Here is a 24,615-nt window from a genome sequence, read left to right on the forward strand (position 1 = left end):
GTGCAGTGAAAGTGGATTGAGTGCATTATTCTGCATGTGCGAAAGGGGCCTGAAAGAGGCAGCAGAACCTTGGCGTGGTAGAACCGTCTGCACTGCTTCAAGGTGCAAATTCTGGGTTCTAGCTTGGAATGGTTTTTTTCTGTATGAAAGCTCCACGCAATTAGAAAGCAAACACATTTTTCTCTTTGGCCGAATTCCCACTGAAAATTTAATCTAGATACAACCAAGTTTCAAAAGAATCGGCACCTTCTCATCCAGGTTCCAACATCCTCACTGCAGCATGTTTCTAGTGAAGACGTCTAGGCCTGCCCCTTGGAGGGGGGGGTGTCTGCTGTCAGGGGTGCAATTATTAAGCTAGCAGCACCAAAATTTCAGAGTATCTTTAGGAGCCCCTCCTGATGATACCACCCAGGTTTGGTGAAGTTTGGTTCATGGGGGCCAAAGTAATGGACCCTCAATATGTAGCCCCCATCTCCTATTAGCTCCCATTGGAGTGTTTTTTTCAAAAAAAGGTGCATATACAAGCAGGTCCAGGAAAATCTCTACCATTGATTGAAGTATAGGGGGGCGCAGAATGCCAGAAATGGGACTGATCTGTGTTCTGCGGTTCGGCTGCGAGGAGATCTCTAGGGAACCTGGATATTTCGGGTGACTATCCCAGGATTAATCGTCAGTGAGGATATCACCTTCATGTGCCTTTTCTTTGCCAAGGGTGGGGGTTTGCAGTGAATTTTTTAAACAAGAGCTTTCCCAAGCAGGAACCTAGCAACTACCATCCAAGCACTTTGCTACCTCACTTCCCTGAATGTGTGAATCAGTTTTGAGGTGGAGGTTGTGAACAAGCTATAGGAAATGCAGGATTTTCTTCCTTGGAGTTGTAGAGGGAACCCACAAATGTCTGTTGAAATATAGATAGCATCGAGAACACGAGCCAAATGCTGAACAACTCATTTGTAGTCCGCAATCCCTGGGGGAAAGGCTCCCTTCTCTGTCAATGCAGAAGTGATAACCTGGACTCCTATTAGCTGGTTTTGACTGCTTTAATCCATCTGGCCAGGTGAGAAAAGGGCTTCCTCCAGATATTGTCCTTCTCCCATCTGCTCTGCTTTTGGAGTATCAGCAGCCTGGCAGATAAGACATAGGGCACTTTCGCACATGCAGAATAATGCACTTTCAATCCAGTTTCAATGCATTTTGCAGTTGGATTTTGATGTGTAAAATAGAATAATGGAATCATAAAGTTGGAAGAGACCACAAGGGCCATCAAGTCCAATTCCCTGCCATTCAGGAACAGACAATCAAAGCACCAATAGCAAAATCCCCCCTCAAACAATTGTGAAAGTGTATTGAAAAGTGCATCATTCTGCTTGTGCGAAAGTGCCCATAGATACTTTATAGCCCTTCCATCAGACTAGAAGGCAAGTTTACACATCCCTACACATCCCTAGAGGAGTGCACACCCCTGGGAGAAAAGGAGCAGAGGCTGGTTTGTTTCCAACCGCAGTCTTTTGCTGAGGACCTTTTGGGTTCAGGAACTCAATCGATCGATTGATCAATTGAGCAATGTATTGATCAATTTATTACAGTCATTTTTCTCTTTGGCCGAATTCCCACTGAAAATGTAATCTAGATACAACCAAGTTTCAAAAGAATCGGCATATTTTCATCCAGGTTCCAACATCCTCACTGCAGCATGTTTCTAGTGAAGACATCTAGGCCTGCCCCTTACAGTCATTAATCTATATCAGCAAAAATACAATATTTACAAAGATTAAAACTGTAACTTCTAAAAGAATACTTCCTAAAAGTGGTGTATAAAATTCCTTCTTTCTAGGTAAAATACTACATTTAGTACTGTGTAAAATGACAATATGTTTGAATGACACACCACCCCTTAATATCCGTCCACTTACTGTTTCCTTCTAAGTTTGCAAATTATTGAACAGAACCGTTCTATTATGCTGGTAACTCTGCAATCCCTACCCATTCGCATGTATTCCAGTTTGCCTTTTTCATTCATGTCAGCTGAATCGGCCAACACTGGATCAAGAAGTTCCTCCCGAGGCTTTTTGTAAAACGGGCATCTAAAAAACATGTTCTTGAAAGTATCAATTTCTTCCGAAAAGCAGGAGCGTAACCTCTTTTCAAATGGGATTCTCTTGAATCTGCCCTCTGTTACAGAAGAGGGTAGGGAACTGCATCTAGCCGAAGTGAACGTTCTTCTTTGGTTCAGGAACTTGTGAGGTCCACTGTAGGTCTTCAGTCTGGGTACAAAGGAGCTACATGTTCTTCCCCATGTTGCCTGAGTGACAGACTCTGCTGTCATTCACCATTGACCTCTGGCTACAGCTAGTTCTAGGCATCTGACCTATCTCATCAGAGTAGCATAGAGTTTTCCTCCCCAGCCTTTGCTTGGCAAGAGCTCTTCAAGTCTTGGGTGTTCTTCAGGTCTTGGGAGATTCCAGCAGACATTCAGGCGTCCTTTCTTCTCTTTCTACAGAGTCAAGCTATGCGCATTGTTCGAACTGTGGGGCAAGCGTTTGAGGTCTGCCACAAGCTGAGCCTACAACACACTCATCAGAACGCAGACGGCCAGGAAGACAGCCAGAGTGAGAAGGACGGTGAGGACTTGGGGGCACCAGGTACGTGACTAAGTAGGAGGTTAATATCGGCCTCCGCAGGTGTCGGGGTTAGTTTCGGACTAGGACTTGGGAGACCCAGGGCTGAATCCCTGCTTTGCGGTAGAAGCTCACTAGGTGACCTGGGGCCGGTCACTCTCAGCCTAGCCTGCCTCACAGGGATGTTGTGAAGATAAAATGGAGGTGGGGAGATGATGTAAGCCACTTCAGGTCCTCACGGGGGCATGAATGCTACCACGACACAAACAAAACTCAAGCCTTCCATAAAGGCTCTGCTAAGCTTGGTGCAAAAGAGTTGTCAAAAAGTCCCATGGAGTGGTGAATGACTTGCTCAGAATGATGCCCCCCTCCAGTCTGAATGGGGAGGATCTTCCGTACAAGTACAGGAATGTACAAAATGAAGAATGTGCATCCCTTTCTCTGCCCTTGCTGACTCCATTGCCCCCCTCCACATCAGTGAGAATGCTACAGGCAGGGGCGTACAGCCCAAGGGGACATGGGGTATCCCATGCCCCCGGGCACCACAAGCTTCCAAGGGGGTCCTCCCACCTCTATCAGAGGCCACGAGCAGGCGCGGCTACTGGAAGAGCGGGAGCGGCAGCAGGCCTTGTTTTTGTGCCTTTCCCCTACCTCTACTGAATCTGACCCTTGGTCCATCGCCATCAGCATTGTCTGCCTTTGGGGGTTTTGTGGACCAGGGGCCTGCAACCTGTGGCTCTCCAAATATTCATGGACTACAATTCCCATCAGCCCCTGCCAGCATGGCCAATAGCAGACCCGTGACCTAGCTCATAGCTGGGGGTAAAGAATAGCTGGGGAAAGCAATGGCAAACGACCCCACAAAAATGGCTTACCTATGAAATCACTGCTTGCAGTGGTACCCCAATGTCGAACACGACTGAAGGGGAAACTTTACCTTTAAGACTGATAGTCTTACTTTATTAAACTTGCTACACTGCCTTTTCCCAACCAATGGCCGGGCTCAGAGCAGCTAACATAATGAAAATAACTTATAGAATGGTTCAGTGTACAATTCAACAACAACACTAGATGATAAAAAAATCTTTAAAAAATTAAAGTATTCCTATTACCAAAGATGGCGGCCAATAAATTTAAAATACTAATATGGTTCAGGCAGGAAAGGCCCTAATTAAGTCAACGTCCCTCATGCCATTATAATTAATTTACTGCAGTTGGCGGGGAGGAAGAGGGGGTCAAAATCAGGAGGCTGGCAAGTTAGATAAGGAACCATAGCTGCCTTCAACCAGTTTCGCCGCACATCTATGGACAGTATCTTCAGAAGCATGTCATGGTGAGATTCGTTTCTTTCTGTGGCACAGTGTGGAGCCAGCCACAGATGAGAGCAAAACGTTCGGAACTGAAAGTACCAGGCCACGGTCACACAGCCTGGAAAACACACCAGACAGTTTATTTTAGCTGTGAAAGACTTTGTCAGTATTGTCTACTCGGATTGGTAGCAATTCTTCAGGACCTTAGTTAGAGGTCATTCACACCACTTACCGCTGATCGTTTTAGCTGGCGATGCCAGGGCTCGAACCTGGGACCTTGGGTGGGCAAAGCAGATGCTCTACCACTGAGCCAAAAACCCTCCCTGCCGTCCATTGCCACTCATTGATATTGTATCTGAAAAAGTGAGCTCTGTCTTACAAAAGCCTCCGGTGGAACACATATTGTTGATATTTAAGGAGGCACTGGACTTCTCTTGACTGTCTGCCAAGGCCTTAATTCTTTTTAAAAGAATGCTTAAATGCAGGGCAGATGCGTATCGGGGGAAATGGCACCCAGAGACAACTCCTTCTCCGGGCACCCCTCCCATGCTTGAGGGTGTGGCCCCACGCTCTGTGCAGGCCAGTTTTTCAAAATCGGCCTGCACAGAGGCTGGGGGCGGGGCTTGGTGGAGGGGGGCGGCCCAGGAAGTCATCATTGCCGCCGAGCCTCACCCCCTCCCCTGCTGTCCTGCAGGCCGCTCCTGAGCCAGCCTGTGGCAAAGTGGGGGGGGGGGGGCTGGTTGTCATGTGACCAAAAGGCATGCACTTGGCCGTACGCCACTGATCCAGGGAGAGGCAAAGAGAGGGTGAGCTGAACTTGCCCCATTGGTAATGCCATTGAATCTACTGCAGCCAGCAGTGTGTCTGAAGGGCCCCCTGTGAGCACTGCCGAGGAGACTGACATTGATGCTGTGGACGTCGGGCTGCCTGGGAGCAACCACTTGGAGTTCAACAGGGGAGTGACAGACCTCGATGCTGTCGGCAGGGAGTCGCCCTCCCTGTCCTGCCACAAGGTATGCTTGTCCCTGTGCACAAATCCAGAACTGAAGAAACCCCCGGGGTGAAGGAGCAAGAGATGGTCCCCTGCTCTGAAAATCAGGAAGCTAGGGTGGGAAGTCCCCAACTGGATTACAGAACAGAGGGTCCCAGATAACGCAAGCAATTAACTTGAGTCATCCAGATATCAGGGGCAGGGGCATAGATACACAAAGTGGCATCTGGGGCAAGAATTAAACTTGCACCCCCCCCCCCCACTTCAGACACCCATTTTTTAGATAACTATACTAAAGCAACACCTGTGTTCTCCGAAATAGTTCCACACAAGTGTCTCCATTCATATGCAGCTCAGGCATAAAATAAGGACAATCTTTAAATTAGACATTTCTACTCCAAGGAATCTTTTCAATGACTGATCATCTCCCTATTAAAATTCCTCTCTCCCACCCCGAAAAGAAGCCAGTTCTCATAATTTTTCCCCATTATTGGAAAAGAAAAACCTGTGAAGGCTGAGATAGTGTCTGGGAGGGGAACTCCTTTTTTTGTGCTCTTGAGATCTAATAAAATTGGTAGTAATGTTATGATGTTCTAGGAAAGATGGGGTCTGTGATCTGGAAAGGGAAAAGGAAAGGATGGAGAGAGAACCAAGGAAAGAGAGAGAGAACTAAGGAAGGAGAGAGAGAGACAACCAAGGAAAAGGAGGGAGAGAGAAAAGCAAGGAAGGAGCGAGAGAAACAAGAATGGAGAGACAGGGAAGCAAGGAAGAATAGAGAGATGTAAGGAAGGAGAGAGAAGGAAGGAAGAAGGGAGAGAAGGAAGAAAGAAGGAAGAAGAGAGAGAATCAAGGAAGGAGAGAAAGAGAGGGAAGCAAGGAAGGAGACAGAGCGACGCAAGAAAGTAGAGAGATAAGCGAGGAAGGAGAGAAACAAGAAAGGAGAGAGAAGGAAGAAGAGAAGCAAAAAAGGAGAGAGAGAAACAAAGAGAAAGAGGGAAGCGAGGAAGGAGAGAAAGACTCAAGAAAGTGGAGAGAGAGAGAAGCAAGGAAGGAGAGCGAGAAACAAAGGAGAGAAAGAAGGAAGCAAGGAAGGAGAGAAAGAGCGACACAAGAAAGTGGAGAGAGAGAAGCAAAGAAGGAGAGAAGCAAAGGAGAGAAAGGGAAGCGAGGAAGGAGAGAAAGAGAGATTCAAGAAAGTAGAGAGAAGCAAGGAAGGAGAGAAAGAGTGGGTAGCAAGGAAGAACAGAGAAACGTACTCCATTGCTGATATCTCCTGCTAAGTATGGGTCTGTGCATTGGGGAGAAATACAGTTGGTCTGAGCTCTGAGGTTAGTATTGAGAATTTTCATTTTCAGAGGTAGGGAGGCTGGGCATTGGGTGAAGAGTACCCTCACCATTCCTGCATCTGTTTGTGTTTTTCAGGGCTTGCTTAATCCAGATAATAGCCTTCTGGCTTCATCCAAGATGCTGCTGCCTTCTACTGCCCAGTTACCCGAGCCAGGGGTCCCTCTGTCAGCTCACCACCAAATGCAACTTCTGCAACAGCTCTTGCAGCAGCAACAGCAGCAGACCGAAGTCGCTGTGGCCCAGGTTAGTATCCATGCTTTGGAGACCGCAGGAGGGAAGCGCAGAGAAATCCCTCTGCTCATGCCCTGAGCAGAAGGAGCTGATGAAATTTCACATTCTGCACTAGAGGGCTGAGCTAGACAGGGCGGAGGTCCGGGATCTTGGTTCTGTTTATGACTCGCCCGTGCAACGGGGTCAGGCAATAGTGGTATAGTGGGGGGTTATTAACATGGCACTGGCACTCCGAGTTTGGTCATGAAAAACAGTCTTGCACGTTCTTAGCACTTGGACAAAAAAAACATCTGTTTGCAATGATGTCTGTTGGATATGTTCTTTCGTATTGTCAAGTTTTGAACTGTTAACGTCTGTCAGTCAATTTTCCCCGTCTTTCTACTTAGCTAAGGAGCCTTCTGTTTTTGAGACTTCGGTCCCTTGACTACATCTTTAGAGTTCTGCCGTTGTTTTTATTTGGGGTGGGGGGAGGATGTGATTTATTACAATGACTTTTGGTCAGAGGTGTGTGTGGGGGGGGGAATGGCGCCCAGGGCAACACCTGCTCCGAGTGCCGCCCCCGCGATCGCCCCCCCCCCGCCCCACTTACCTTAGCCAGTGGGAACCTGCTGCACTCTGCCTCTCGGCCCCACCCCACCAGGCTGCTCCTTTAGTCAGCAGGGGCTCTGCCGGCCGAAGGAGTAGCCTGGCGGGGCGGGGCCGAAGTGAGGGGGGCAATTCTCTGCCCCCCATGTGACCAGCTGGCGTGCGCCCGGGGACATGTGACCCCCACATGTCCCCATGAGCACACCACCTCTGCTTTGGGTTCCTTAGTCCTAATTAGTAAATGTTGAATCCTTGGAGAGATGCCACTCCTGGTAGCTCTTTCAAAGATGGCAGGCTTGGTTTCAAGCAGAGCCATCTCTCCTCAGCCACCACCACCACCGAGCAGTCTGGCCTGGATGGTATGCGGCCAAATTGTACATTTACCTATTCATAAAAACATGTGTCTACATGTCCGTGCAGCCCAGCTTACAGCAACCGCACTTCCTCCAAACTAGTGGCCTTCTCCTGTGTCTTCCCACAGGTGCATTTGCTAAAGGACCAGCTGGCGTCTGAGGCCGCAGCCCGTCTTGAAGCCCAAGCCCGGGTGCACCAACTCCTGCTGCAAAACAAGGACCTCCTCCGGCACATTTCCCTTTTAGTGAAGCAGGTGCAGGAACTGGAGGCAAAGCTGTTGGGACCCCAGACCAGTAAGAGCTTCCCTCTCTGTCCCTGGGGTGGTTTCCTCCTGCCGCGGCTTCTTGTTTTACATCCGCACCACGGATGTGGTCGGACATCGTGTGAAAAGGTTTCCCAAAGCCGGGTGCCTTACCGGTAACATAGGTTCGAAAACAGGGGGTCTTTAATTTTATGGAAAAGAAAGAAAAAGGAATGATAAAATCAGTCCTCTCCCAGCTCCAGACAGTTCCAAGTATAAAAACAACACAATACGAGGCTATTCACCCTAGGCAGAAGAATAAAAAGAACAAGAAGAAAATCTTAAGAACAATCCTTTATGAATGAATCTCTTTAGAATAGAATCTCTATTAGAATCTCTAGCAGCAGTGGCGTAGGAGGTTAAGAGCTCGTATATCTAATCTGGAGGAACCGGGTTTGATTCCCAGCTCTGCCACCTGAGCTATGGAGGCTTATCTGGGGAATTCAGATTAGCCTGTACACTCCCACACATGCCAGCTGGGTGACCTTGGGCTAGTCACAGCTTCTCGGAGCTCTCTCAGCCCCCCCTACCTCACAGGGTGTTTGTTGTGAGGGGGGAAGGGCAAGGAGATTGTAAGCCCCTTTGAGTCTCCTGCAGGAGAGAAAGGGGGGATATAAATCCAAACTTTTCTTCTTCTTAAGATAGTCTCGGGTTTTATCGAATTGGCTCATCTAGATCATTTGATCAGGTGTCGAACAGAGTCAGTGCGGGAGATGACCCCCACCTGAGCGTCCTTGGCAATTAAGACCTATCTGTCCAGTTTAGAATGTGGCCTCGTGAAATCCAATTCCGTTATCTAAAACTAAACTAAAATCCCTGGCTCTGGTCAAGGCCGATCACCCGTCCCTGGGGTCAGGAACTACTGTGACACAGGGACCCAGTTCTACTGTGTCTGTATGAAATCAATGAGTGAATCCTAATTCTAAATCTCTTCCGGAAAACATATACAGAAAAGATCTCACTGAATTCAGATCTGAGAGGTTCATACACCTCACCGTACTGAGAACTTATATCCTGTATGGATCAAAAAGCCGTGCTCCTGCAGAATTGCCTATTTCATGATGTTCCTTTGATAAGTTAGCCAAATTGTGCAGGCCAAGTGTGGGTTGCCAGTTACAGGATTGATGGCAGACTGACGGCTCTTCGGGAGAACTTATTGTTGCCGCTGTTAGGACTGGTTCACGGTGCAGAAAACTTCTCTAGGACACCAACTGTGCATTAAAACAGCGAGAAAGAAAAATGCCTATTTGGAGTGGGTACAGGAAGTAATTAGCAGAATCAGTGAGCCCTAACTGATTCAGGCTGACTTGCGCTTAATAATGACACAAGGCCTGTGAGAATAAACACGTTCTGCAGGCAGCACATGATTTATGTTGGATTCCATGACGTGCTCATTAAAAATAAAAGAGAGAGAGAGAGAGAGAGAGAGAGAGAGAGAGAGAGAGAGAGAGAGAGAAATGGCCAAAAAGAGCCACCTCCGGGGAGCTGAGCACATTGCAACCGCATTGAAGGCCCCTGTAAGACTCCTTGCACCCATGTTGGGAGCAGTCAACCAATGAACAGGCATGCCTCTCTGGTGACATCATTCACCACCCCTCCCTGTGCAAGCACAATACAGTAAGGAGAAGGAGGAACGTATGAAATACAACATCCTGTTCTGCTTGGAGGAGCTTAATGTGCCCAGTAACACCTTCCTGGGAACTTTGCAGATGGGGATCCTCTCTGGTGAATACCATTTTGACAGGCGGAGACTCAAGGGAACACGACCCCTAGTATTTGTATTGCCCTGCCCCATTTATAGTTCCATTGGCACAGGAAACCTTCCCCCAAAGCCCACAGCCTCTCTGAGACAAGTGTTCAAGTTGGAAAGGAGAATTCAAGTGAAAAACTGAAAACTGTGAAGCTGGAATCTTCTTAAGAGAGTGGATGTGAATTAGGCAAAGCTCCTGCTTTGGCCACCAATCAGTCGATCAGTAACTAAGCAGAAGAGGGCAAGACTTGAATGCTGTCTTCTAAACATACATCTCCCCAGGCGCCCAGCAAAAGGACCCCCACCCACCCCGACCCCAGTGCTCTGCCAAATAAAGCTTCTCTCTTGCTAAGGCAGTCAGCTCTTACCCAGATCTGGGCTTTTTTCAGTGATTTACTTCTGTACTTTGGAATGAGGCCAGGCTTCCTGGCCACGCTGTAAAACTGGATTTGGCGTTCGGAGTAAGGCTGAATGGGGTGCAAGGAGGGAGGGCGGCAGCAACGTTATCTAACTGCTGTAGACCGTATGCTAGGGTTTCAGCTGGGCTAGGCGCATGTATGTATACCAGCAATAAGGCCCGTTGTGTGAAAAAAAATACAACGGGCTCTAGAAAACCGTAGCGGGTCATTTCAGTCCCTGTCCATGAAACATTATAATTTAGCATGTAGAAGCTTTTGCAGGATGCTAATCCTCCCAGGGCAAGAGAGGTGGACCCCCTCCTGCACTCGCGCCTGCGCAGCTCCTTCAAAACTCACTGCCAATAATCCTTTCTTAATTGTAGATGGCGGCAGTTGGTGAGCCCTGCCCCTTTTACGTTATACAGTGCACTCATGTCAGCACAGCCTACCCCCTGTGCTCACGCACCTGTGCAGCTCTTTAAGAAGTGAGTGGTCACCAGTATGCCTTGCCTTTTATAGTTATAAATATGTTAAGAGGGGGGGTGTCTGGTTTGGGGAGGGGAAGGGAAAGTGATGGTAAACCACTTGGAGACTCCTTAAAGATAGAGAAAAGCAGGGTGTAAAAACTAACTCTTCAACTTTGTTGAAATTTTCTTTTAAGTTTATTGTTACTTTTATGGTATTATTATTATTTAATTTTGTTTAATATCCCAGCTGCCCGTTCTTTAGCTCGCTGTTGGCCTTTCCTTACAATTTGAACCTCCCCCAGAGGCCTAAGATGTTGTAATGTATTGGTGTAGTATTTGTGCAGATCCCAGCAGGGCTACCTTCTGAATCTGACTGATGCTGATTTTGTAGGTTTGAAGATGTTTCAAGTGCCACCCTAGTGTTTTTGGAATGGTGCCTAAGGTGCTGATTACCACTGGGACGACCTCAGCTGGTTTGTGCAATAGCTGCTATATCATGATTTTCAAATCGTGGTACTTAGTGGTGGTGATAATGATGATGATGATGATAATGATATTATTTTTATTGTTTTTTTATGATACTGACTTTGGGCCCCACCTAGGCTGAGGACATAGGCTGAGCAATAGTTTAAACAGATCAATAAATGCCATATTTGCTCAAAAGAAAGACAAGTCCTAAGACTACCCTCTTAAAAATGCCCCCCCCCCCCCAAATTGTTATTGGGCACAACTAGCAGCTTTTATGCAAATATGCCCACTCTTTTGGGGGGGGGGGTATAGCTGTGATTTTTTTTCTCATGTTTGAGTAAACACTCTATACCCCTAGATCGGGGTGTCCAACTCTGGTGCATCAGATGCTCAAGGACTACAATTCCCATCAGCCCCTGCTGCATGGCCACTACAATCCACAATTGTAGTGCATTTAATCTTGCAAGCCTAATTGCTTGCCTGTATCTTGGGATTGTAAGGTTAAACAAGTATTTGGTGATTATAAAACTCCCAAGTGGGGGTTTCCCCATACGAAGAGCATACACAGAGCCAGTAGGATTCCCATGTGAAGAGCATACTTAGAGCCAGTGTGCCAAGTCCAGCACACGATACTATTGATATCAGCCTTCATAATCAATTGCTTGATAGTCTTACAAGCTGGGGGCTTCCCTCGCACAAAAGGTACCCTGTTTCCCCTAATATAAGACATCCCCGAAAAATAAGACATAGTAGAGGTTTTGCTGAAGTGCGAAATATAATGCATCCCCCGAAAGTAAGACATAGCAAAGTTTTTGTTTAGAAGCATGCCCGACGAACAGGACACAGAAAAATAAGACATCCCCTGAAAATAAGACATAGCGCATCTTTGGGAGCAAAAATTAATATAAGACACTGTCTTATATTTGGGGAAACATGGTACTTTCTCTGATCCATGGCCAAGAGGACATTAGTCAAGTTCTCCCCCACACCTGACATTAGCCCTTAGGTTTTAAGGATTGATTTGACTAAGCATACGGATGAGTGAAAATTGCTTGAGGTCAGCCGATTGATAGATGGTATAATGCAGAACTCTAAGCAAACGAATGCGCAGTTGCGTGCCAGATTTACTTAAAGTGTCTAAGCATTCTTCTCCCAGGCTGGGTTCAAGGGGAAACATTACAGAACAGAAGCAACATGTAGTAAATTTCCTGAATTTCCTAAGAAATGACATGAGTTCCCGGCTATCAGACTTTGCATGAAATTGGGGCAGTGAAAATATTATTGGGAAGTCCTAGGCCAGTGATGGCGAACCTGTGGCACGGGTGCCAGAGGTGGCACTCTGAGCCCTCTCTGTGGGCACGTTCACACAGAGTTCGTCGTGGGGGGGGCGGAAAATCACCCACCCACACACATCTAGGCTGGCCTGGGCCACTGAGCATGATGTGCGCGCACTGCGGTGAGCAGAGAGGACTCGGCTGGTGGGCCTGGTGCCTGTGCTCTGGGTGGCTGCTGCCCGAGGGGGGGGGGAAGAGCAGAGGAGGCAGAGATGCTAGAGAGGCACAGAGCGGTGCGCACGGGACTTGCTGGAGGCTGGAGCAGGGTGGTCCCTGCTCGAGCGGGTGGGGCAGAGGAAGAGGGAGCCAACTGGTTTTTTCTAAACTAAAACCTCAGCATTCAGGTTAAATTGCCTAGTTGGCACTTTGCGATAAATAAGTAGGGTTTGGGTTGCAATTTGGGCACTCGGTCTCAAAAAGGTTCGCCATCACTGACCTAGGCAAATAGAGAGTGTTCCTTTTCTCAGAAGAAAGGAGTGCTCCTGCGGGGGCTCTCTCGGATCGGTGGACGAGTCACCTGCTTCTCAAGAGATAACGATCTGACGCGTCTTTCTCTCCCTCTCTCCCTGTTTTTCAGTGGGCTCTCAAGACAGTTTGCTGGAGATCACCTTTCGCACAGGGGCCCAACCCATGCTGTGTGACCCCACCACCCCTATGCCTGTGGACACCCACTTGCTCCAGCTGGACCACGGCTTCCCCAGCATTGCCAACTCCCTGACGAGCCCTTTAGGTAGGAGCGACTGCTTAGCCAAGCTGGAATGCTTCCGCTTCCTCCCCAGCGCCACGCCCCCCCTGGGCAGCCTGGAGCTCCTCAAATTCCGAGAGTCCGGGATTGCCTCCGAGTATGAGTCCAACACAGACGAGAGCGAGGACTGGGACTCGTGGGCCCAGGAGGAGCCGCTCCGACTGCTGAACGTCTTGTGCACGCAGGGGCTGGGGGACTCCCTGGATGACGAGATTGCAGTATAAGGGGCGCAGAAGACATCAGCCCGGATGATGAGATTGCGGTGTGAGGGTTTGGAGAAGACAACTTAGGTCTGTGGCAAGATGCCCTGGGGCAGTGATTCCCAACCAGGGTTCCGTGGTACCCCGGGGTGCCGTGAGCATGTCCCAGGGGTACCGCGGCAACGCTACCAGCCCCCCCCCCCCTCACTTTTGCGGTGTCTTCCACTGGTGCCAGCAAGGACACGGAGCTGGCCCAGGGGGCAAGGCCTGCCACAAGGTCAGCAGCCACTTCCGCCCCACAGTGTTTTCCTTCACCCTGGGAGGAGAAGGGGGTGGGGGTGGCAGGCAGGGGCACTGGGAGGGGAAGGTGGGGGGGATGGCAGGGGTACCGTGAGATATGAAGAGTGAGGTCAAGGGTACTGTGACGTCAAAAATGTTGGGAAACGCTGCCCTGGGGTTTGGCTGTCCTTGCAAATGGGCCCGAACCAGCCCGCATCTCATGTTGCAGGCCGCTTCGGAGCTGCGGGTGATATCTGGGAACAGATTTCTCAGGAAAGAAGGAGGAAGTCCCATTGGGGATTGTGGCCGCAGCAACAAATGCCACTTCCTCCCTTTCTTGTGGCCACCTGAGAGTCTGCAGCAGATGTCAAAGCAACTGTTTTCCTATCAAGTGAAAATAGCCATATGCCAGTGTAGTCCCAAGAACTCAGGGCTGTGTATGTTTTGTGATTCCTCCATCACACCCGGTGCAGAATTTAGCATTTGGTTCAAATTTCAGCATTGTAAGAATAGTTGTATTTTTTTAAAAGGAACTCTAATTTCTAGCCTTAAAGGCTGCTGGAGAGCCAGCGTGGTGTAGTGGTTAAGAGCAGGTGCACTCCTGATCTGGAGAACCGGGTTTGATTCCCAGCTCTGCAACTTGAGCTGTGGAGTCTTATCTGGTGAACCAGATCCGCTTGTGCTCTCCCAACACATGCCACGTGGGTGACCTTGGGCTAGTCACAGTTCTTCGGAGCTCTCTCAGCCCCACCTTCCTCACAGGGTGTTTGTTGTGAGGGAGGAAGGGAAAGGAGATTGTAAGCCCCTTTGAGTCTCCTTACAGGAGAAAAGGGGGTATAAATCCAGACTCTTCTTCTTCTTCTTTTAAAACAGTTTGAAGGTATGTTGACTGTAGCCAATGAGATCTCAACAGCGGGAAGTGAAAACAAGGTGTTTCTACTGGCAAGGATGTGGTAGACATAGGTTTTGGCCCATCATTTTAACTAGCAGAAGCAGAATTCAAATACGAAGTTAGTTTAGGTACATAGGTGTCACCCCCCCCCCCCCCCCCCCTCCCCCCCCCCCCCCCCCCCCCCCCCCCCCCCCCACCCCCCCCCCCCCCCCCCCCCCCCCCCCCCCAGCCCCCCCCCCCCCCCCCCCCCCCCCCCCCCACCCCCCCCCCCCCCCCCCCCCCCACCCCCCCACCCCCCCCCCCCCCCACCCCCCCCCCCCCCCCCCCCCCCCCCCCCCACCCCCCCCCCCCCCCACCCCCCCCCCCCCCCACCCCCCCCCCCCCCCACCCCCCCCCCCCCCCACCCCCCCCCCCCCCCACCCCCCCCCCCCCCCACCCCCCCCCCCCCCCACCCCCCCCCCCCCCCACCCCCCCCCCCCCCCACCCCCCCCCCCCCCCACCCCCCCCCCCCCCCACCCCCCCCCCCCCCCACCCCCCCCCCCCCCCACCCCCCCCCCCCCCCACCCCCCCCCCCCCCCACCCCCCCCCCCCCCCACCCCCCCCCCCCCCCACCCCCCCCCCCCCCCACCCCCCCCCCCCCCCACCCCCCCCCCCCCCCACCCCCCCCCCCCCCCACCCCCCCCCCCCCCCACCCCCCCCCCCCCCCACCCCCCCCCCCCCCCACCCCCCCCCCCCCCCACCCCCCCCCCCCCCCACCCCCCCCCCCCCCCACCCCCCCCCCCCCCCACCCCCCCCCCCCCCCACCCCCCCCCCCCCCCACCCCCCCCCCCCCCCACCCCCCCCCCCCCCCACCCCCCCCCCCCCCCACCCCCCCCCCCCCCCACCCCCCCCCCCCCCCACCCCCCCCCCCCCCCACCCCCCCCCCCCCCCACCCCCCCCCCCCCCCACCCCCCCCCCCCCCCACCCCCCCCCCCCCCCACCCCCCCCCCCCCCCACCCCCCCCCCCCCCCACCCCCCCCCCCCCCCACCCCCCCCCCCCCCCACCCCCCCCCCCCCCCACCCCCCCCCCCCCCCACCCCCCCCCCCCCCCACCCCCCCCCCCCCCCACCCCCCCCCCCCCCCACCCCCCCCCCCCCCCACCCCCCCCCCCCCCCACCCCCCCCCCCCCCCACCCCCCCCCCCCCCCACCCCCCCCCCCCCCCACCCCCCCCCCCCCCCACCCCCCCCCCCCCCCACCCCCCCCCCCCCCCACCCCCCCCCCCCCCCACCCCCCCCCCCCCCCACCCCCCCCCCCCCCCACCCCCCCCCCCCCCCACCCCCCCCCCCCCCCACCCCCCCCCCCCCCCACCCCCCCCCCCCCCCACCCCCCCCCCCCCCCACCCCCCCCCCCCCCCACCCCCCCCCCCCCCCACCCCCCCCCCCCCCCACCCCCCCCCCCCCCCACCCCCCCCCCCCCCCACCCCCCCCCCCCCCCACCCCCCCCCCCCCCCACCCCCCCCCCCCCCCACCCCCCCCCCCCCCCACCCCCCCCCCCCCCCACCCCCCCCCCCCCCCACCCCCCCCCCCCCCCACCCCCCCCCCCCCCCACCCCCCCCCCCCCCCACCCCCCCCCCCCCCCACCCCCCCCCCCCCCCACCCCCCCCCCCCCCCACCCCCCCCCCCCCCCACCCCCCCCCCCCCCCACCCCCCCCCCCCCCCACCCCCCCCCCCCCCCACCCCCCCCCCCCCCCACCCCCCCCCCCCCCCACCCCCCCCCCCCCCCACCCCCCCCCCCCCCCACCCCCCCCCCCCCCCACCCCCCCCCCCCCCCACCCCCCCCCCCCCCCACCCCCCCCCCCCCCCACCCCCCCCCCCCCCCACCCCCCCCCCCCCCCACCCCCCCCCCCCCCCACCCCCCCCCCCCCCCACCCCCCCCCCCCCCCACCCCCCCCCCCCCCCACCCCCCCCCCCCCCCACCCCCCCCCCCCCCCACCCCCCCCCCCCCCCACCCCCCCCCCCCCCCACCCCCCCCCCCCCCCACCCCCCCCCCCCCCCACCCCCCCCCCCCCCCACCCCCCCCCCCCCCCACCCCCCCCCCCCCCCACCCCCCCCCCCCCCCACCCCCCCCCCCCCCCACCCCCCCCCCCCCCCACCCCCCCCCCCCCCCACCCCCCCCCCCCCCCACCCCCCCCCCCCCCCACCCCCCCCCCCCCCCACCCCCCCCCCCCCCCACCCCCCCCCCCCCCCACCCCCCCCCCCCCCCACCCCCCCCCCCCCCCACCCCCCCCCCCCCCCACCCCCCCCCCCCCCCACCCCCCCCCCCCCCCACCCCCCCCCCCCCCCACCCCCCCCCCCCCCCACCCCCCCCCCCCCCCACCCCCCCCCCCCCCCACCCCCCCCCCCCCCCACCCCCCCCCCCCCCCACCCCCCCCCCCCCCCACCCCCCCCCCCCCCCACCCCCCCCCCCCCCCACCCCCCCCCCCCCCCACCCCCCCCCCCCCCCACCCCCCCCCCCCCCCACCCCCCCCCCCCCCCACCCCCCCCCCCCCCCACCCCCCCCCCCCCCCACCCCCCCCCCCCCCCACCCCCCCCCCCCCCCACCCCCCCCCCCCCCCACCCCCCCCCCCCCCCACCCCCCCCCCCCCCCACCCCCCCCCCCCCCCACCCCCCCCCCCCCCCACCCCCCCCCCCCCCCACCCCCCCCCCCCCCCACCCCCCCCCCCCCCCACCCCCCCCCCCCCCCACCCCCCCCCCCCCCCACCCCCCCCCCCCCCCACCCCCCCCCCCCCCCACCCCCCCCCCCCCCCACCCCCCCCCCCCCCCACCCCCCCCCCCCCCCACCCCCCCCCCCCCCCACCCCCCCCCCCCCCCACCCCCCCCCCCCCCCACCCCCCCCCCCCCCCACCCCCCCCCCCCCCCACCCCCCCCCCCCCCCACCCCCCCCCCCCCCCACCCCCCCCCCCCCCCACCCCCCCCCCCCCCCACCCCCCCCCCCCCCCACCCCCCCCCCCCCCCACCCCCCCCCCCCCCCACCCCCCCCCCCCCCCACCCCCCCCCCCCCCCACCCCCCCCCCCCCCCACCCCCCCCCCCCCCCACCCCCCCCCCCCCCCACCCCCCCCCCCCCCCACCCCCCCCCCCCCCCACCCCCCCCCCCCCCCACCCCCCCCCCCCCCCACCCCCCCCCCCCCCCACCCCCCCCCCCCCCCACCCCCCCCCCCCCCCACCCCCCCCCCCCCCCACCCCCCCCCCCCCCCACCCCCCCCCCCCCCCACCCCCCCCCCCCCCCACCCCCCCCCCCCCCCACCCCCCCCCCCCCCCACCCCCCCCCCCCCCCACCCCCCCCCCCCCCCACCCCCCCCCCCCCCCACCCCCCCCCCCCCCCACCCCCCCCCCCCCCCACCCCCCCCCCCCCCCACCCCCCCCCCCCCCCACCCCCCCCCCCCCCCACCCCCCCCCCCCCCCACCCCCCCCCCCCCCCACCCCCCCCCCCCCCCACCCCCCCCCCCCCCCACCCCCCCCCCCCCCCACCCCCCCCCCCCCCCACCCCCCCCCCCCCCCACCCCCCCCCCCCCCCACCCCCCCCCCCCCCCACCCCCCCCCCCCCCCACCCCCCCCCCCCCCCACCCCCCCCCCCCCCCACCCCCCCCCCCCCCCACCCCCCCCCCCCCCCACCCCCCCCCCCCCCCACCCCCCCCCCCCCCCACCCCCCCCCCCCCCCACCCCCCCCCCCCCCCACCCCCCCCCCCCCCCACCCCCCCCCCCCCCCACCCCCCCCCCCCCCCACCCCCCCCCCCCCCCACCCCCCCCCCCCCCCACCCCCCCCCCCCCCCACCCCCCCCCCCCCCCACCCCCCCCCCCCCCCACCCCCCCCCCCCCCCACCCCCCCCCCCCCCCACCCCCCCCCCCCCCCACCCCCCCCCCCCCCCACCCCCCCCCCCCCCCACCCCCCCCCCCCCCCACCCCCCCCCCCCCCCACCCCCCCCCCCCCCCACCCCCCCCCCCCCCCACCCCCCCCCCCCCCCACCCCCCCCCCCCCCCACCCCCCCCCCCCCCCACCCCCCCCCCCCCCCACCCCCCCCCCCCCCCACCCCCCCCCCCCCCCACCCCCCCCCCCCCCCACCCCCCCCCCCCCCCACCCCCCCCCCCCCCCACCCCCCCCCCCCCCCACCCCCCCCCCCCCCCACCCCCCCCCCCCCCCACCCCCCCCCCCCCCCACCCCCCCCCCCCCCCACCCCCCCCCCCCCCCACCCCCCCCCCCCCCCACCCCCCCCCCCCCCCACCCCCCCCCCCCCCCACCCCCCCCCCCCCCCACCCCCCCCCCCCCCCACCCCCCCCCCCCCCCACCCCCCCCCCCCCCCACCCCCCCCCCCCCCCACCCCCCCCCCCCCCCACCCCCCCCCCCCCCCACCCCCCCCCCCCCCCACCCCCCCCCCCCCCCACCCCCCCCCCCCCCCACCCCCCCCCCCCCCCACCCCCCCCCCCCCCCACCCCCCCCCCCCCCCACCCCCCCCCCCCCCCACCCCCCCCCCCCCCCACCCCCCCCCCCCCCCACCCCCCCCCCCCCCCACCCCCCCCCCCCCCCACCCCCCCCCCCCCCCACCCCCCCCCCCCCCCACCCCCCCCCCCCCCCACCCCCCCCCCCCCCCACCCCCCCCCCCCCCCACCCCCCCCCCCCCCCACCCCCCCCCCCCCCCACCCCCCCCCCCCCCCACCCCCCCCCCCCCCCACCCCCCCCCCCCCCCACCCCCCCCCCCCCCCACCCCCCCCCCCCCCCACCCCCCCCCCCCCCCACCCCCCCCCCCCCCCACCCCCCCCCCCCCCCACCCCCCCCCCCCCCCACCCCCCCCCCCCCCCACCCCCCCCCCCCCCCACCCCCCCCCCCCCCCACCCCCCCCCCCCCCCACCCCCCCCCCCCCCCACCCCCCCCCCCCCCCACCCCCCCCCCCCCCCACCCCCCCCCCCCCCCACCCCCCCCCCCCCCCACCCCCCCCCCCCCCCACCCCCCCCCCCCCCCACCCCCCCCCCCCCCCACCCCCCCCCCCCCCCACCCCCCCCCCCCCCCACCCCCCCCCCCCCCCACCCCCCCCCCCCCCCACCCCCCCCCCCCCCCACCCCCCCCCCCCCCCACCCCCCCCCCCCCCCACCCCCCCCCCCCCCCACCCCCCCCCCCCCCCACCCCCCCCCCCCCCCACCCCCCCCCCCCCCCACCCCCCCCCCCCCCCACCCCCCCCCCCCCCCACCCCCCCCCCCCCCCACCCCCCCCCCCCCCCACCCCCCCCCCCCCCCACCCCCCCCCCCCCCCACCCCCCCCCCCCCCCACCCCCCCCCCCCCCCACCCCCCCCCCCCCCCACCCCCCCCCCCCCCCACCCCCCCCCCCCCCCACCCCCCCCCCCCCCCACCCCCCCCCCCCCCCACCCCCCCCCCCCCCCACCCCCCCCCCCCCCCACCCCCCCCCCCCCCCACCCCCCCCCCCCCCCACCCCCCCCCCCCCCCACCCCCCCCCCCCCCCACCCCCCCCCCCCCCCACCCCCCCCCCCCCCCACCCCCCCCCCCCCCCACCCCCCCCCCCCCCCACCCCCCCCCCCCCCCACCCCCCCCCCCCCCCACCCCCCCCCCCCCCCACCCCCCCCCCCCCCCACCCCCCCCCCCCCCCACCCCCCCCCCCCCCCACCCCCCCCCCCCCCCACCCCCCCCCCCCCCCACCCCCCCCCCCCCCCACCCCCCCCCCCCCCCACCCCCCCCCCCCCCCACCCCCCCCCCCCCCCACCCCCCCCCCCCCCCACCCCCCCCCCCCCCCACCCCCCCCCCCCCCCACCCCCCCCCCCCCCCACCCCCCCCCCCCCCCACCCCCCCCCCCCCCCACCCCCCCCCCCCCCCACCCCCCCCCCCCCCCACCCCCCCCCCCCCCCACCCCCCCCCCCCCCCACCCCCCCCCCCCCCCACCCCCCCCCCCCCCCACCCCCCCCCCCCCCCACCCCCCCCCCCCCCCACCCCCCCCCCCCCCCACCCCCCCCCCCCCCCACCCCCCCCCCCCCCCACCCCCCCCCCCCCCCACCCCCCCCCCCCCCCACCCCCCCCCCCCCCCACCCCCCCCCCCCCCCACCCCCCCCCCCCCCCACCCCCCCCCCCCCCCACCCCCCCCCCCCCCCACCCCCCCCCCCCCCCACCCCCCCCCCCCCCCACCCCCCCCCCCCCCCACCCCCCCCCCCCCCCACCCCCCCCCCCCCCCACCCCCCCCCCCCCCCACCCCCCCCCCCCCCCACCCCCCCCCCCCCCCACCCCCCCCCCCCCCCACCCCCCCCCCCCCCCACCCCCCCCCCCCCCCACCCCCCCCCCCCCCCACCCCCCCCCCCCCCCACCCCCCCCCCCCCCCACCCCCCCCCCCCCCCACCCCCCCCCCCCCCCACCCCCCCCCCCCCCCACCCCCCCCCCCCCCCACCCCCCCCCCCCCCCACCCCCCCCCCCCCCCACCCCCCCCCCCCCCCACCCCCCCCCCCCCCCACCCCCCCCCCCCCCCACCCCCCCCCCCCCCCACCCCCCCCCCCCCCCACCCCCCCCCCCCCCCACCCCCCCCCCCCCCCACCCCCCCCCCCCCCCACCCCCCCCCCCCCCCACCCCCCCCCCCCCCCACCCCCCCCCCCCCCCACCCCCCCCCCCCCCCACCCCCCCCCCCCCCCACCCCCCCCCCCCCCCACCCCCCCCCCCCCCCACCCCCCCCCCCCCCCACCCCCCCCCCCCCCCACCCCCCCCCCCCCCCACCCCCCCCCCCCCCCACCCCCCCCCCCCCCCACCCCCCCCCCCCCCCACCCCCCCCCCCCCCCACCCCCCCCCCCCCCCACCCCCCCCCCCCCCCACCCCCCCCCCCCCCCACCCCCCCCCCCCCCCACCCCCCCCCCCCCCCACCCCCCCCCCCCCCCACCCCCCCCCCCCCCCACCCCCCCCCCCCCCCACCCCCCCCCCCCCCCACCCCCCCCCCCCCCCACCCCCCCCCCCCCCCACCCCCCCCCCCCCCCACCCCCCCCCCCCCCCACCCCCCCCCCCCCCCACCCCCCCCCCCCCCCACCCCCCCCCCCCCCCACCCCCCCCCCCCCCCACCCCCCCCCCCCCCCACCCCCCCCCCCCCCCACCCCCCCCCCCCCCCACCCCCCCCCCCCCCCACCCCCCCCCCCCCCCACCCCCCCCCCCCCCCACCCCCCCCCCCCCCCACCCCCCCCCCCCCCCACCCCCCCCCCCCCCCACCCCCCCCCCCCCCCACCCCCCCCCCCCCCCACCCCCCCCCCCCCCCACCCCCCCCCCCCCCCACCCCCCCCCCCCCCCACCCCCCCCCCCCCCCACCCCCCCCCCCCCCCACCCCCCCCCCCCCCCACCCCCCCCCCCCCCCACCCCCCCCCCCCCCCACCCCCCCCCCCCCCCACCCCCCCCCCCCCCCACCCCCCCCCCCCCCCACCCCCCCCCCCCCCCACCCCCCCCCCCCCCCACCCCCCCCCCCCCCCACCCCCCCCCCCCCCCACCCCCCCCCCCCCCCACCCCCCCCCCCCCCCACCCCCCCCCCCCCCCACCCCCCCCCCCCCCCACCCCCCCCCCCCCCCACCCCCCCCCCCCCCCACCCCCCCCCCCCCCCACCCCCCCCCCCCCCCACCCCCCCCCCCCCCCACCCCCCCCCCCCCCCACCCCCCCCCCCCCCCACCCCCCCCCCCCCCCACCCCCCCCCCCCCCCACCCCCCCCCCCCCCCACCCCCCCCCCCCCCCACCCCCCCCCCCCCCCACCCCCCCCCCCCCCCACCCCCCCCCCCCCCCACCCCCCCCCCCCCCCACCCCCCCCCCCCCCCACCCCCCCCCCCCCCCACCCCCCCCCCCCCCCACCCCCCCCCCCCCCCACCCCCCCCCCCCCCCACCCCCCCCCCCCCCCACCCCCCCCCCCCCCCACCCCCCCCCCCCCCCACCCCCCCCCCCCCCCACCCCCCCCCCCCCCCACCCCCCCCCCCCCCCACCCCCCCCCCCCCCCACCCCCCCCCCCCCCCACCCCCCCCCCCCCCCACCCCCCCCCCCCCCCACCCCCCCCCCCCCCCACCCCCCCCCCCCCCCACCCCCCCCCCCCCCCACCCCCCCCCCCCCCCACCCCCCCCCCCCCCCACCCCCCCCCCCCCCCACCCCCCCCCCCCCCCACCCCCCCCCCCCCCCACCCCCCCCCCCCCCCACCCCCCCCCCCCCCCACCCCCCCCCCCCCCCACCCCCCCCCCCCCCCACCCCCCCCCCCCCCCACCCCCCCCCCCCCCCACCCCCCCCCCCCCCCACCCCCCCCCCCCCCCACCCCCCCCCCCCCCCACCCCCCCCCCCCCCCACCCCCCCCCCCCCCCACCCCCCCCCCCCCCCACCCCCCCCCCCCCCCACCCCCCCCCCCCCCCACCCCCCCCCCCCCCCACCCCCCCCCCCCCCCACCCCCCCCCCCCCCCACCCCCCCCCCCCCCCACCCCCCCCCCCCCCCACCCCCCCCCCCCCCCACCCCCCCCCCCCCCCACCCCCCCCCCCCCCCACCCCCCCCCCCCCCCACCCCCCCCCCCCCCCACCCCCCCCCCCCCCCACCCCCCCCCCCCCCCACCCCCCCCCCCCCCCACCCCCCCCCCCCCCCACCCCCCCCCCCCCCCACCCCCCCCCCCCCCCACCCCCCCCCCCCCCCACCCCCCCCCCCCCCCACCCCCCCCCCCCCCCACCCCCCCCCCCCCCCACCCCCCCCCCCCCCCACCCCCCCCCCCCCCCACCCCCCCCCCCCCCCACCCCCCCCCCCCCCCACCCCCCCCCCCCCCCACCCCCCCCCCCCCCCACCCCCCCCCCCCCCCACCCCCCCCCCCCCCCACCCCCCCCCCCCCCCACCCCCCCCCCCCCCCACCCCCCCCCCCCCCCACCCCCCCCCCCCCCCACCCCCCCCCCCCCCCACCCCCCCCCCCCCCCACCCCCCCCCCCCCCCACCCCCCCCCCCCCCCACCCCCCCCCCCCCCCACCCCCCCCCCCCCCCACCCCCCCCCCCCCCCACCCCCCCCCCCCCCCACCCCCCCCCCCCCCCACCCCCCCCCCCCCCCACCCCCCCCCCCCCCCACCCCCCCCCCCCCCCACCCCCCCCCCCCCCCACCCCCCCCCCCCCCCACCCCCCCCCCCCCCCACCCCCCCCCCCCCCCACCCCCCCCCCCCCCCACCCCCCCCCCCCCCCACCCCCCCCCCCCCCCACCCCCCCCCCCCCCCACCCCCCCCCCCCCCCACCCCCCCCCCCCCCCACCCCCCCCCCCCCCCACCCCCCCCCCCCCCCACCCCCCCCCCCCCCCACCCCCCCCCCCCCCCACCCCCCCCCCCCCCCACCCCCCCCCCCCCCCACCCCCCCCCCCCCCCACCCCCCCCCCCCCCCACCCCCCCCCCCCCCCACCCCCCCCCCCCCCCACCCCCCCCCCCCCCCACCCCCCCCCCCCCCCACCCCCCCCCCCCCCCACCCCCCCCCCCCCCCACCCCCCCCCCCCCCCACCCCCCCCCCCCCCCACCCCCCCCCCCCCCCACCCCCCCCCCCCCCCACCCCCCCCCCCCCCCACCCCCCCCCCCCCCCACCCCCCCCCCCCCCCACCCCCCCCCCCCCCCACCCCCCCCCCCCCCCACCCCCCCCCCCCCCCACCCCCCCCCCCCCCCACCCCCCCCCCCCCCCACCCCCCCCCCCCCCCACCCCCCCCCCCCCCCACCCCCCCCCCCCCCCACCCCCCCCCCCCCCCACCCCCCCCCCCCCCCACCCCCCCCCCCCCCCACCCCCCCCCCCCCCCACCCCCCCCCCCCCCCACCCCCCCCCCCCCCCACCCCCCCCCCCCCCCACCCCCCCCCCCCCCCACCCCCCCCCCCCCCCACCCCCCCCCCCCCCCACCCCCCCCCCCCCCCACCCCCCCCCCCCCCCACCCCCCCCCCCCCCCACCCCCCCCCCCCCCCACCCCCCCCCCCCCCCACCCCCCCCCCCCCCCACCCCCCCCCCCCCCCACCCCCCCCCCCCCCCACCCCCCCCCCCCCCCACCCCCCCCCCCCCCCACCCCCCCCCCCCCCCACCCCCCCCCCCCCCCACCCCCCCCCCCCCCCACCCCCCCCCCCCCCCACCCCCCCCCCCCCCCACCCCCCCCCCCCCCCACCCCCCCCCCAGAGAGAGAGAGAGAGCCTATGTATACAGGCTTCAGCTCACCATAAGAAACCAGCAGAGGAAACAGATTTCTTTTTCAATGTTTTTTATTGGGGAAAATAACAAATGGAATGAAACAAAATCTCATTCACAATCACTCAGTTACTGGGGTAAAAACACATGCATTCAAGATTTCCTAGGATATAATTTAGAGGTGAAAGATAGG

General features: G+C 66.8%; 1 protein-coding gene across 1 annotated transcript in view; it reads left to right on the forward strand.

Annotated features, from left to right (window-relative positions):
• Positions 1–13,214, forward strand: part of LOC125433579 (nitric oxide synthase 1 adaptor protein) — a 72,817-nt gene extending 59,603 nt beyond the window's left edge. The window contains exons 6-10 of the mRNA XM_048498201.1: positions 2,499–2,642; positions 4,781–4,941; positions 6,342–6,509; positions 7,564–7,729; positions 12,732–13,214. Of these exons, the coding sequence (XP_048354158.1) occupies positions 2,499–2,642; positions 4,781–4,941; positions 6,342–6,509; positions 7,564–7,729; positions 12,732–13,123 (1,031 nt within the window). The 3' untranslated portion in view covers positions 13,124–13,214. The remainder of the gene's footprint in view (positions 1–2,498; positions 2,643–4,780; positions 4,942–6,341; positions 6,510–7,563; positions 7,730–12,731) is intronic.
• The last annotated feature ends 11,401 nt before the right edge of the window (positions 13,215–24,615 follow it).

This window comes from Sphaerodactylus townsendi, linkage group LG05, assembly GCF_021028975.2.
Source record: "Sphaerodactylus townsendi isolate TG3544 linkage group LG05, MPM_Stown_v2.3, whole genome shotgun sequence".
NCBI lineage: Eukaryota > Metazoa > Chordata > Lepidosauria > Squamata > Sphaerodactylidae > Sphaerodactylus > Sphaerodactylus townsendi.